At 38.3% G+C, this 12,831-nt stretch overlaps 1 protein-coding gene across 1 annotated transcript in view; it reads left to right on the forward strand.

Annotated features, from left to right (window-relative positions):
* Positions 1-12,831, forward strand: part of ARHGAP31 (Rho GTPase activating protein 31) — a 114,268-nt gene that overhangs the window by 62,291 nt on the left and 39,146 nt on the right. Inside the window, exons 2-3 of the mRNA XM_017518912.2 lie at positions 4,658-4,760; positions 7,365-7,509. Of these exons, the coding sequence (XP_017374401.1) occupies positions 4,658-4,760; positions 7,365-7,509 (248 nt within the window). The remainder of the gene's footprint in view (positions 1-4,657; positions 4,761-7,364; positions 7,510-12,831) is intronic.

The following is a 12,831-nucleotide window of genomic DNA, read 5'->3' on the forward strand; positions in this document are numbered from 1 at the left end:
GTGAAATAATAATAAAACAATTGCTTTGAATCCTGTAGGAAAAATGAGAGGTACAGTATAAACCTCTTTTTTTTTTTCTCACTCTTTTTTCCCTGTTTTCCTCCTGGAAGAAGGTTATACTCAAGTTCTTTGTAGAGTTAAATGTATACAGTTTCTAATTAGCGATTCTGATCATTATTCTGAACCAGATAATGGTCCAGTTTCTCAAAGGATAATGCTCCTTTGGATTCATATGATCTCATCTATAACAATAAGCATTACTTATAACATCACTCTTTATGCATGTCAATAATGACAAACTGTTATTCCAAAAACCAATAATGAAAGATGTAGACAATATAAATCAGAAATAAAAAGCTTTTCTCCTTATAGAAAAAGCACAAGCAACAAAAGAAAAAATAGATAAATTGGACTTCACTGAAATGACCCCAGGGACAACAGTGTAAATAATTCTGAGACTTTGAGAGTGAACAGTAGCCCCTGCAACCCTACCCTTGAGGGCTACTTTTAGACCCTTGCTATCCTGAGTGTGAGCTGCAGACTGGCAGATTGGCAGTACCTGCATGACCTGGAATTTGTTAGAAAGGCAAATTCTCAACACTCCTATCACCTACCTTCCTACTGAATAGCAATATGCATATTAGTGAAATCCCCAGGTGATTTTAGGGACATTAAGGTAAGTGAGAAGCCCTGGTCTAGACTAGTGGTTCTTAAGCTTTCCTTTTTTTTTTTTTTTTTTTTTTTGAGACAGAGTCAGAATCTAGCTTTGTCTCCCAGGCTGAAGTGCAGTGGCGCAATCTTGGCTCACTGCAACCTCTGCCTTTCAGGTTCAAGCAATTCTTCTGCCTCAGCCTCCCAACTAGCTGGTATTACAGGCACCTGCCACCACACATGGCTAATTTTTGTATTTTTAGTAGAGATGGGGTTTCACTATGTTGGTCAGGCTGGTCTCGAACTCCTGACTTCAAGTGATCCACCCACCTCAGTCTCCCAAAGTGCTGGGATTACAGGCATGAGCCACTGCCCCTGGTGGTTCTTCAACTTTTGAGTACATCAGAATCATCTAGAGGATGCTGGGCTACAGGACCTGATCCAGGGACCAGTCTGAGAACCGCAGCTCTAATGTCTAGAGCTGGATGATTACACAGAGGTTGAGTCCTTTCCCATTACCAAGTCACAATGATGGAGAATTCCTATGTCTTCCAACTCAGCCCAAGATGAGAAATCCAGGAAAGCTAACATTCCACAGTGATTGGGATTATGACCTCTTTCCTTGGATTGTTTTAATATTGCCTCCCACTTAAACAGAGCCATGGACGAGAGGTTCTAAGGCCTCTGTACCAAAGCCAGAATAAACTTATGACAAAGGCTCTGTCTCAGAATATGTTTTACCCACCTTTAAGACAAATGGAGCCTGAAGTGCTGCAGCTGAGAGCTATGGTACTGGGAGGCCCCCATCTGAAAACGGGCTGGAACAGGTTGGTTACCCTGCACTGCCCCTTTTGCGGGGTGTTCTTTATCAAGGTCCTTAAAGTCCAAGGCTTTTGTACTTGAGTCCTCCTGTGAGTGTTCCGAGTTCTTAAATCCACTTGTGCCCTGCACAGCACAACAGCCATACATTATGGTACAGACCTGAAATGCAGAACACCCTGAGCACCAGGCATCGCTCCCAGACTGCTAACTCACATGCCTTATGCTGTTGGATCCTACTGCCTTTGTGCTGTAAAGATACACCCACATGCAAAGAAAAGACATCCCATGGAAGCAAAATTACTCTCAAATCAAAAAATTTGCTAAAGGAGGACACAACAGCCGTTCTAAGAAGTAGCAATGAGGCTGGGCATGGTGGCTCACACCTGTAATCCCAGCGCTTTGGGAGACCGAGGCGAGTGGATCACCTGAGATCGAGAGTTCGAGATCAGCCTGGCCAACATGATGAAACACTGTCTGTACTAAAAATACAAAAATTAGCCGGGCGTGGTGGCAGGCACATGTAATCCCAGCTACTTGGGAGGCTGAGGCAGGAGAATCCATTGAACATGGGAGGCTGAAGTTGCAGTGGGCAGAGATCACACCATTGCACTCCAGCCTGGGAGAGTCTGTCTGGAAAAAACAAAAGAAAAGAAAAGAAAAGAAAGAAAAAGGAAGTAAAGATGAGTTTTGACCTGTATGAGGTTGGTCATCTACCCCAACTGCCCACTGAACAGGAAGAGACAAGCTCTGTTTTCACCAAGAAAATCAAATTATATGTTTGTATTATAGATAAGTTCCAAGTAGAAATAATACTGGTCATTGTGGAATGCTTCTTATATGCCAGGGTCTGTGCTAAGTATTTGTAAGTATTATCTCAGTCCTAGCTAAAAGATTAATATCAGTATTATCCTCATTTTACACACACGGAAACTAAGAAACAGAATCCTTGTATGTTTTGCCCAAGATTGTTTAGTATCCAAATCTGCACCCTCAACCATAGACTGTATGGTGTCAGGTTACCAAACAGTTAGGTGTGGTGGGAAAGAGCCAACCATCATTGTTCCCACAAGGGATTTTGAGAGAGAGAGGGACTTTAGGTATCACTAGAACTATTTCTATTTATCTATTTGCATGAGCATGGGAAACAAAATCTCACCAAGAACCCTATTTTATAAAACAGATCAAATCATAGCTCTCTGGTTGAAGACAGGCAGAGGCCCTGGACCCCTGCGCATTCCCACAGCACCCCCCATCACACCCTTCTCCCACGCTGTGCTCACTCCTAGGAAGTGGTTCCACCTCTGTTGTCTCTGGCCTCAATATTTCCAATTCCAAGTCCATTCCCTGAGGGGTAAACCATGGATGTGTGTTGGAGAGGAATGCTCTGGGAATGCACAGCCTTTGAGAGGCAGCAGAATACTTTAAGTTCACAATACTTAAAGTATTCTGCTGCCTCTCAAAGGCTATGCATTCCATTACTTGAAGGCCACAAGGGAAAGGAGTGCTTAGAGTATGTCATAATAGATAATTCAGGTAGAATGTTGAGTCTGAATGCCTTATGTCTGCCTACGTAAAGATACAGTCCAGCTTAGAATTGTGTGTAGACATGAGTATATGTAATAAGCATTAATGAATTCGCACTGGTCTCATCTACAGCATTAATGGATTGAGTATGTGTGGGAAATATAAGCATAGTAATAACCCAAGCGTTAATTCATAGAGGTCCCACATCACTGTGGGAGCCTCCAGGAGCCACTGGAGACTTCAGAGCCTTCAGCTGGTTGTTGGGCGGGTTGGGTTGTTCCATCCCAAATGACCATTCACGGCAGTCTCACAGTGGGGGACCTCAAGTGCATCTGTCCAGGGGCCAAAGTGGCAAGTGATTTGCTGCTGTCTCTGTACCATCCAGAAGGCCTGTATCTGTCCCTCTGGGACACTGAGCTGGCTGTTCTCTCAGTCAGCCGCCAGGAGAGAACAGCATAGCCCAGACCTTCTACCAGGGCACTGAGCCTCTGGAGAGGCAGGAACTCGAGGTCCTGTCAGTCCCTTTTATGTTGTCCATTAAATCAGTGACTGGTTTTGATCCATGCGAGTGGGGAGGGGAGTTCTCACCTTTAAAAAAACATACACACACACACACACACACACACACACATTTTATCACTTTGACCTTTAAATCACCTTCAACATTCTGGCATATTTTCTCCCAGTCTTTTTTCCTTCGAATTTTTTAAAATATAACTGAATTTACAATGTATATTCAATTTATGTCTTCTAAAAAAACTTTTAAAAAATCTAATTGTATTGTAAGCATTTTCTAGTGTATCAATTATTTTTTATAAGTAACAAGTAATCATGAGACTTCAGTAAATTTGCCTCTACCTTGATGGCTTCATGTTTAGAATAAAGCAGTGGCTCTCTAATTATTGCATGCATCAGAGTCACCTAGAGGGTTTGTTAAAAAGCATAGATTGCTGGGCCCCACCCCAAAATTTCTGAGTTAATAGGTCTGGCTGAAGATTTGAATTTCTAACTTTCCAGGAGATGCTGGTGCTGCTGGTCAGGAGACCATACTTGGAGAACCAATGAAATGAAGAGACCAAGTTGTGGAATGTCCAAGCTCACCAAATATTTTTTAAATTATTTAAAAAAACAATTCTTGGTAGGGTGTGGTGGTTCATCCCTGTAATCCCAGCACTTGGGAGGCCAAGGCGGGTGGATCACCTAAGGTCAGGAGTTGGAGATGAGCCTGGCCAACATGGCAAAACCCTGTCTCTACTAAAAATACAAAAATTTGCTGGGTGTGGTGGCAGGTGCCTATAATCCCAACTACTTGGGAGGATGAGGTGGAAGAATTCCTTGAACCCAGGAAGCGGAGTTTGCAGTGAGCCAGGATCGCACCACTGCATTCCAGCCTGGGCAACAGAGTAAGAGTCTGTCTCAAAAAAACAAAAATAAAACAGAATAAAACAACAAAAAAAGTTATTTAGCAAAGCCCTATGATTTTTTTTTAGTACGAAAGGAATATCATACCTACCACTTACAAGTAATCATTTCCACTTGCAAGTCATATGAGTTCCATACTTATATCTCTTTGAAGTTTCCTGGATTTTTAAAAGGATATCTTTAAAGGACAGGTAGACTTACATCTAATACTTAATTTTTTTTCTTTTCCTCTACATAGTTCCATATGTTTTGAAGAGCTGTGCAGAATTTATAGAGACTCACGGCATCGTGGATGGAATCTATCGGCTTTCAGGAGTCACCTCAAACATACAACGGCTAAGGTAATCTAAAAGAATAGCCCCAAAAGAATTCTCCCATGATTCTTCCTGTGTCCATACCTCTGTCCACCAGCGTCCAGAGTATTAAAAACCCAAAGGAACTGAGGGAAGTGTGGCAGCACCGAAGATCAGATGCAGTGGGTTTCAGATGCCTGACTGTTCTTAATCTAATCAGGAAACTCTCCAGCCTGATGTAATTCTTTCTAACAAAAGCTCCTAGGGCTTTCAATCTGTTTCTTTGCCTTGCACCAGATATATTCTTCTTAGGCAAATTTGATTTAACTCAAATGATTTAAATTACAAGTTAAGGAAAGCATGATTTATTATCATTCCCTTGCCTGCCCAAATCTTGGTTAGATTAGGTTCCTGTTGCTTAGTGTTTAGAACCCTGAGATCCACGTCAGTTTTTCTGCTGGCACACCCTCAACATTTGAGGTTTTGTCTGGTTGAGAAATCAGAAGCCTGTATGACTGTACCTGTCTCTAATTGATGCTGGGATTTAAAAAATTACTGATGGGTGAACTATTTCCAATTCTATGGATTTATCCTAACGTTTGGAAAAAATTTCTATCACATTCAATAAAGAAAGCAAAACTTTTTCTACAAAACACAGTTATGTATGTGTTTTATATACATACAGAAAGTATAGAAAAGACAGAGTATATATATATATATATAAATAATTTTATATGATTTAAACAATAGATTTACATATTTTACATATTGTTCCTTAACAGCAAAAGGAACATAATTTAATGTTATTTTAATTATAACATTATTACCTATATTTATTATATGTTCTTTAGTTATAAATGTAGACTTTTAAAACAATAAAAACATTATTATTACAAGGCTAATATGTAAAATTTAATAAGTTGTGCAGGTAATTCAGTTTGCATATTTTTTCTCCTGCTTGGTTTCTGCCCTTTTCCCCCAGATTTGGATTATAATTAAATTATACCAAAGAACTAGAACATCTTTCTTTTTTTCCTACTAAAGTGATAGCTGTTGAAAAAAATTGGTTTTTTGCAGCCATAGATTTTTTTGAATTTATGTGTTTACATAATTTCACTAATTTACTAGTGCTCCATTTATTAGAGTTTCAATGGCAAATACTTCTTGATGGTTTGAAATACACTACACAGTAGGTAGCATCCTGGAAGGACACTTGGGTGGTAACTAATTATTTTTTATTTCAGCCCTGACCTTATCCTTGACAAGAGAAATCTTTGGCTAAATAAATGAGTAAGCTCTAGATTGCTCTTGTTCTACTCTCTTTAAAACATTCTCTTTTTAAAAGAGAACTATGCCAAGAGAACATAGCATGGCATAGTTTTCTTATAAAACAGCATGGGCCGGGCGCAGTGGCTCACGCCTGTAATCCCAGCCCTTTGGGAGGCCAAGGCCGGTGGATCACCTGCGGTCAGGAGTTCGAGACTAGCCTGGCCAACATGGTGAAACCCCGTCTCTACTAAAAACACAAAAAGTAGCTGGGCGTGGTGGTGAGCACCTGTAATCCCAGCTACTCAGGAGTCTGAGGCAGAAGAATCGCTTGAAACTAGGAGGCAGAGGTTGCAGTGAGCTGAGATTATGCCACTGCACTCTAACCTGGGCAAAAAGAGCAAAACTCCATTAATAAATAAATAAATAAATAAAAACATAGCATAGTTCTCTTTCAAAGCTCCACTCAGTTTCTTTTAGGTTCTGAAAGCATCAGGGATTTCCCTACCCTTCATTAAAGGGGTCAGCCTAGAAAACAGGAGAATGGGCAGTGAGCTGTTTCAAAAATGCTAATTCTGAGAGTCCTGTTGACTTTATTACCATTGGTTGACTAAGTGAATACTCTCAAAAAGCTTCACTTCTCTTCTATAGTAAAGCTCGTATTGTCATTTTAAAACAGATTTTAACTTGTTGTAAGTATTAATATATATATTATTTGAGGTAGTATATTCATGTAACCTTTTTTAGGAAATGTTTTCTAAATGTTTTTCAGGCCTGAAATTGGATGATGTTCTAAGACACCCCACTATAGATTGTTTAAGAAGATAGTTATAAATTCATCTGTCCTGTAGGAGTCGCCATCAGGCAGCCTAGAAGGTTCTGTTGAGCACCAAAAAGACAGTCGATTAAAATTCTCAAACTTTGGGTTTGAATCTCCAGATAAAACAAGTTTGTTGACATGGATATACAGAGATGAGTGACAACAACCTGACCTACCCTAGTTTCAGTCTGTCCTGTAAGAAAGGGAAATTCATTTTGAACAATGTTTTGGAAAAACAAATCTCAATAGGACTTTTTGATAAGTTGTTTTGATATTTCCCCAATGTTGATAACCAAGACTGCAGACATTGTGCCATGGGAAATCCATTTATAAATGAGCATTATGTCTTTCTAATCACAGCATATTTTGCAAGGAAGACCCAAACCTGAAATGGAAGTCTTCCTGTGACTTCCTCATGCCTGGAGTAGAAGATCTTTTTGAATTAAGGTCAAAAATATAGTCAGAATCAGCAGTTTGGGGTCTTTTTACCCCTAAGCAGCCAAGCAGCTGCTGACATGGAACACACACTCCCTGGGATTGTTATGTCTCCGTCTGTGTTGTTTCAGGCAAGAGTTTGGCTCAGATCAATGTCCAGATCTGACAAGGGAAGTGTACCTCCAGGACATCCACTGTGTGGGCTCGCTCTGCAAGCTCTACTTTAGGGAGCTGCCCAACCCCCTCCTGACTTATGAGCTCTATGAGAAATTCACGGTGAGTGTTTGGATTTCCATTATGGTTACTGGGTGGGATGCATGGATGGGCCAAGAAGAGTTTCAGCACTAAAATAACAATAATAACACTCACCAGATGGTTGACATTATCTTAGCATGGTGAAGGAAGTAGGATAATATTGTAAGGAAAATAGGGTAGTGGAACTGTTTGCTAAATTTTTCTTTCTTGAATTTTCAGAATCATTTTGTTTGTTTTAAGAGCTGGGCTGAATTATCTCCATGTTTATTCAACTGAATCCTCCTTATTGTATAAGGAGGAAACTGAGAACCCCAGAAGTAAAGTGGCTGGCCCAAGGTCACACAGCAGAGGCAGGACAGGAACCTGAAACTCCTCATGCTACACCCACTGCTAGCTTTTTTATCAGACCATTCCCTCTGTGTTTCTTTTGTGGGCTGAGGAAAGAGGTGGGTGAGTAGAGAGAGAAGAGGGAACAAACAAATGTCAAGAGTGGTCAGAAAGCTGGAAAGAGAAAAGAATATGAGGAAAACAGCCAAGAGGGAGAGCAGGATAGGTCAGTGAGTTGGGTTGGTGGAGAGGATGGATGGGCATTAGTGAAACACCTAAGCAGCAGCTGTATAGTCACCAAATAGGTCACCCATAGGAAAGCAGAAAGAATAATAAATGCTTAAAGAATGTCTGTAGAGATAGCATGAAAACAGGGCTTGAACACTTGGTTGCATGGGAGAAGGTATAGAGCAGGCAGAGGGCTGAGTTTAACCAGGGTTGGGGTTCAACCGGCAAAGAGGAATGAGAGAGATGATAGTGTATGCTGGAGGCATTGAAATAATTGAACATGGAATTTAGCGTAGATAGGAAAGGAAGTAAGGGCACAAGGTAGATAAGTAGCAATGTAAAAGTAGACCATCCCAGTGAAGTCAATGAAGTGTTAAAGTATGGTAGTCGGAGAGGGATGGTTGAAAGTGAAATTAGGCAAGGTTACAATTTTGGGTAAAGACCAGATCTAGTCACTAATAGTGGGAGGGAACATTTCTCATGGCTCCTGTAATAAATTTATTTTGAGTATATGAAAGATTCTTCAATTTGAAATAATACAGGAATAAATGAATGCTATTTCTTAACAATGGGGTTGAACTATAAAATTTTGTTTAGGAGTTTCCAGTGGTACAGGGAAATACTCAAATGATAATTGAAGAAAAACTAAATGCATAACTGTGTATTAAGAAAGGATTTAAAGGAAGAATGTTCAAAAGACTAACAGTTATTCTTTTCAGTGATGGGATTACAGATAGTTTTTCCTGCTTCTTTAACTTTCATAATTTTACCCACTAAAAATATATTAGTTTTTAGCAAAAACAACAACAACAAAAACAAAACAAAACAAAATCTTCTGGTTATATATACTTAAAGAATTTAAAAAAGGAAAAAACAAAATTAAAAGTGGGGAGAGGGAAATGAAGACAAAAAAAGAAAAACAAACAAAAACTAGTCCAAAGCACATAAAAAAAAACTTGTGCATAAATGTTGACCACTAGAGAAGTCAACATGTACCAGCTGGCATAGAGTTGTCATTGGTTTGGGGACCCCTCTCGGTCAGATCTAAGGCAGAAGGTAAGGTAGCCTCCAGTCTACATGGCTAAGTTGTAAATAATGTCCACTGCTACCCATGGGACCACAGAAGAGTCTTTCCTAGGAACCAAGAGGAAAGGTGTGAGCTTCACGTGGGTCTGTCAGATTATAATCACTTTCACCATATGTAAGCATTTTATCACTTTAAGAGTAAGCCTATTTAATAAAAGACATTATGAAAAATGAAGGAAGGTAGAAAGGAACCATTGGCCTGTCTCCTTAAAGACCAAAGACAACTACAATTATCATATTGTAAGTATTTCCTTCCATCTTTATTCTTTTCATAGTGTTTTTGTTGTGGTTTGTGTTTTGTTTTACAAAATCAAAATAAAATTTTATTGCAAAAATTAAAGCAATACGGAAAAGTATAAAGGAGAAAGTATAAATCACAAATCACTTGAGATTCCACACCCCAGGCATATTTGCTATTAACAGATCTAACAAATATTAACTATATCTGTAGTAACAGATGTTAACAGATCTTACCACACACACACACACTCACTCCTCAGTACTACATATTGGTGTTTGGGATGCTTTTAATTCAACAATGTGACCCTCTTTGTGTGTAAGAAATATATGAAGGCACTATATTTACAGCACATTCTCTCATATGTGCCTTGATTTCTGAAACCAAGCTCCTACTGATGGACATTTAGGTTTTTTGTCCCTCAACATGTTGCTTTTATAAACATTATAATACACATTTTTCACATATATTTTTATCCTATTTTTGTTTGTTTATATCCTTAGGGAAAAATCATTGAAGTAAATTTGCTGAGTAAAAAGTTATTGTTTAAAATTTTGTCGCATATTGCCAGTCTGCCTCCAGAAAGACAAGGAATGCTCTTTTCCCTGCAGACTTTCCAACCCTGGGTATTTCCAGTTGGTTAAATTATTTGTCAATCTGAATCAACTAAAAATAATACTTTGTTGTTGCTTTTATTTGTAAGACTTTTTTGTTTTCAATATAGTCATAATCCTCTTGTCAGTACAATATTATCATCTTTGAATAGGACAGTATGAAATGTCATTTTTGATTAACTGAATGAGTCTAATTTCTTTTAACTAGTATCTCACTCTATTATAGTTGGGGATAGATAGGAATTCTTCGTCTAGGAGCTTTAGAAATACAGTTTCTCCTTAGCTCTTATCTACAGGCTCAGAATGAAACCTGTATTTGTCCCTCCCCTCCTGTTCTCTGATATTGCTAATCATTCTGTTTTCTCACAGCAACTGAAAAATACCAAGGCAACTTGTCAACCTGCCATCAGATTTGAAGGAAATCTGACATTGTATTGAAACAGTTTATTGACACTAAAAAACAGGGTCATTTTGTTATAACAGCTAATTCTATATATATAGAACCTAGTGAAGTTAACTATGGTGGAGAATGTATCATTTAATAGATTTTTTGATCACAGATAATATAAGCAAACCTTCGTATGGAAATAGCTGTTTTACGTTGTCACACATTCTCCCTATAGTTTACTTAAACCTACTTATATAGCTAAAGTAGAATAATACGTTTGTTTGTTTTTATTTTGAGTCGGAGCCTCACTCTGTCACCAGGCTGGAGTGCAGTGGCATGATCTTAGCTCACTGTAACCTCTACCTCCTGAGTTCAAGTGATTCTCCTGCCTCAGCTTCCTGAGTAGCTGGGATCACAGGCACACGCCACCACACCCAGCTAATTTTTGTATTTTTAGTAGAGATGGGGTTTCACCATGTTGGTCAGGATGGTCTCGATCTCTTGACCTCATGATCTGCTTGCCTTAGCCCCACAAAGTGCTGGGATTACAGGCGTGAGCCACTGCGCCCAGCCTGAAATAATGCTTTTTTTAATTTTTATTTTAGGTTTGGGGTACATGTTCAGGTTTGTTATATGGGTAAACTTGTGTCACAGGGGTTCGTATAATTATTTTGTCACCCAGGTACTAAGCCTAGTCCCAATCAAGTAGTCCCCAATGTCTGTTGTTCTTTTCTTTGTGTCCATGTGTTCTCCTCATTTAGCTCCCACTTATAAGTGAGAACATGCAGTATTTGGTTTTCTGTTCCTGCATTAGTTTGCTGAGGATATTGGCCCTCAGCTTCATCCATGTTCCTGCAAAGGACATGATCTCATTCTTTTTTATGGCTGCATAGTATCGCATGGTGTGTATGTACCATATTTTCTTTATCCAATCTGCTGTTGATGGGCATTTAGGTTGATTCCATGTCTTTGCTATTGTGAATAATGCTTCAATGAACCTAAGTGTGTTTGTATCTTATGGTAGAAAGATTTATGTTCCTTTGGATATATACCCAGTAGAGGGATTGCTGGGGTAAATAATAGTTCTGTTTTTAGCTCTTTGGGGAATTGCCTCACTGCTTTCCACAACAGTTGCATTGATTTATACTGCCGACAGTGTGTAAGTGTTCTCATTTCTCCAAACCTCACCAGTATCTGTTATTTTTGACTTTTTAATAATGGTCATAGAAGAATATCTTAATGGAATGATGAATTAGAAAAATATTAATGGGCTAATAATACTAATAATGATAATAGATGTCATTAATTGAGTACTTACTATACGATAAACTCATTGTAAATATTATTTCATTTAATTCTGAAAATAACCCTTTGAGGTAGGTTTTGTTGTTTCTTATATAGAGCATTAAAATGAGGCTCAGAGTGACTCTTGCCTGGGGTGGTACAGCTAGTTGGTGGAGGTAAAGATTTAGTTCTGTCTCATAACTCCCAAACTACTTAAAAATAGAGTTAATGACACTTAATTAAGGCTTTGGTATTAAATAACTTATAGTGAAATAAAGTATTGGAGGAAAAATGTCATAAACAGTGCCAGGAAAACTGGCTAACTATTGGGAAAGGAGGAAATCAAGTTGTGTCTTTACCATTTAGCAGATTTCAGGGTGGAGAAGGGTTTCCTAACCATAAAAGCAAAGAAAAAAGTCACAAAAAAACAGACTTTAAAACTGAACTACATATAAACTATTTTTCTTTATTAAAATATATTAACAAAATTAAAAGGCAAATGACTAAATATAACTATTTACCATAAAGATGACAGGGGATTAATGTTCTTTAATTATATGGAACACCTACCTATCGATAAAAAGAAGTAAAACACATAATACCTCACTAAACAAATAAGCGAAGGATCTCAATAGATAATTCATAAAAAAAGAATTGAATTCTTTAAAAAGTATCAATGTATTAGAATAATATAGTTGCACATTAAATAATTTTTAATGTTACCATTTCATACTAGCAAGCCTATGGTGAAACTGGCTTTTTTATAGTTTTCTGTTGGAAGTGCAAATTGGTTGGACATCCCCAAAAATCACATGAAATTACTATCAAGGGTACTAAAATGCTCATATTCCTTAATCCAGTAACTCTATTTCTAGGACTCCATTCTAGGGTAATAATCAGATGTGCACACAAATAATTGATGTACAATTATGTCCATTGCGATATTATACACAATATCAACATTTTGGAGAGTACATATGTAACAATAGAAGGTGATTTAAATAAATGATAAACCTATCATTGTGAAAACTGTGTAGCTATGAAAAGTCACAGTTTTGAAAAATATTTACTAATCATATGATATGGTTTGGAGGCTTGTCCCCTCTAAATCTCATGTTGAAATGTAATCCCTAATGTTGGAGGTAGGTTCCTGGTGGGAGGTGACTGAATCATGGGGG

The sequence above is a fragment of the Cebus imitator genome, unplaced genomic scaffold (genome assembly GCF_001604975.1).
Source record: "Cebus imitator isolate Cc_AM_T3 unplaced genomic scaffold, Cebus_imitator-1.0 Scaffold713, whole genome shotgun sequence".
In the NCBI taxonomy this organism is placed as follows: Eukaryota; Metazoa; Chordata; class Mammalia; order Primates; family Cebidae; genus Cebus; species Cebus imitator.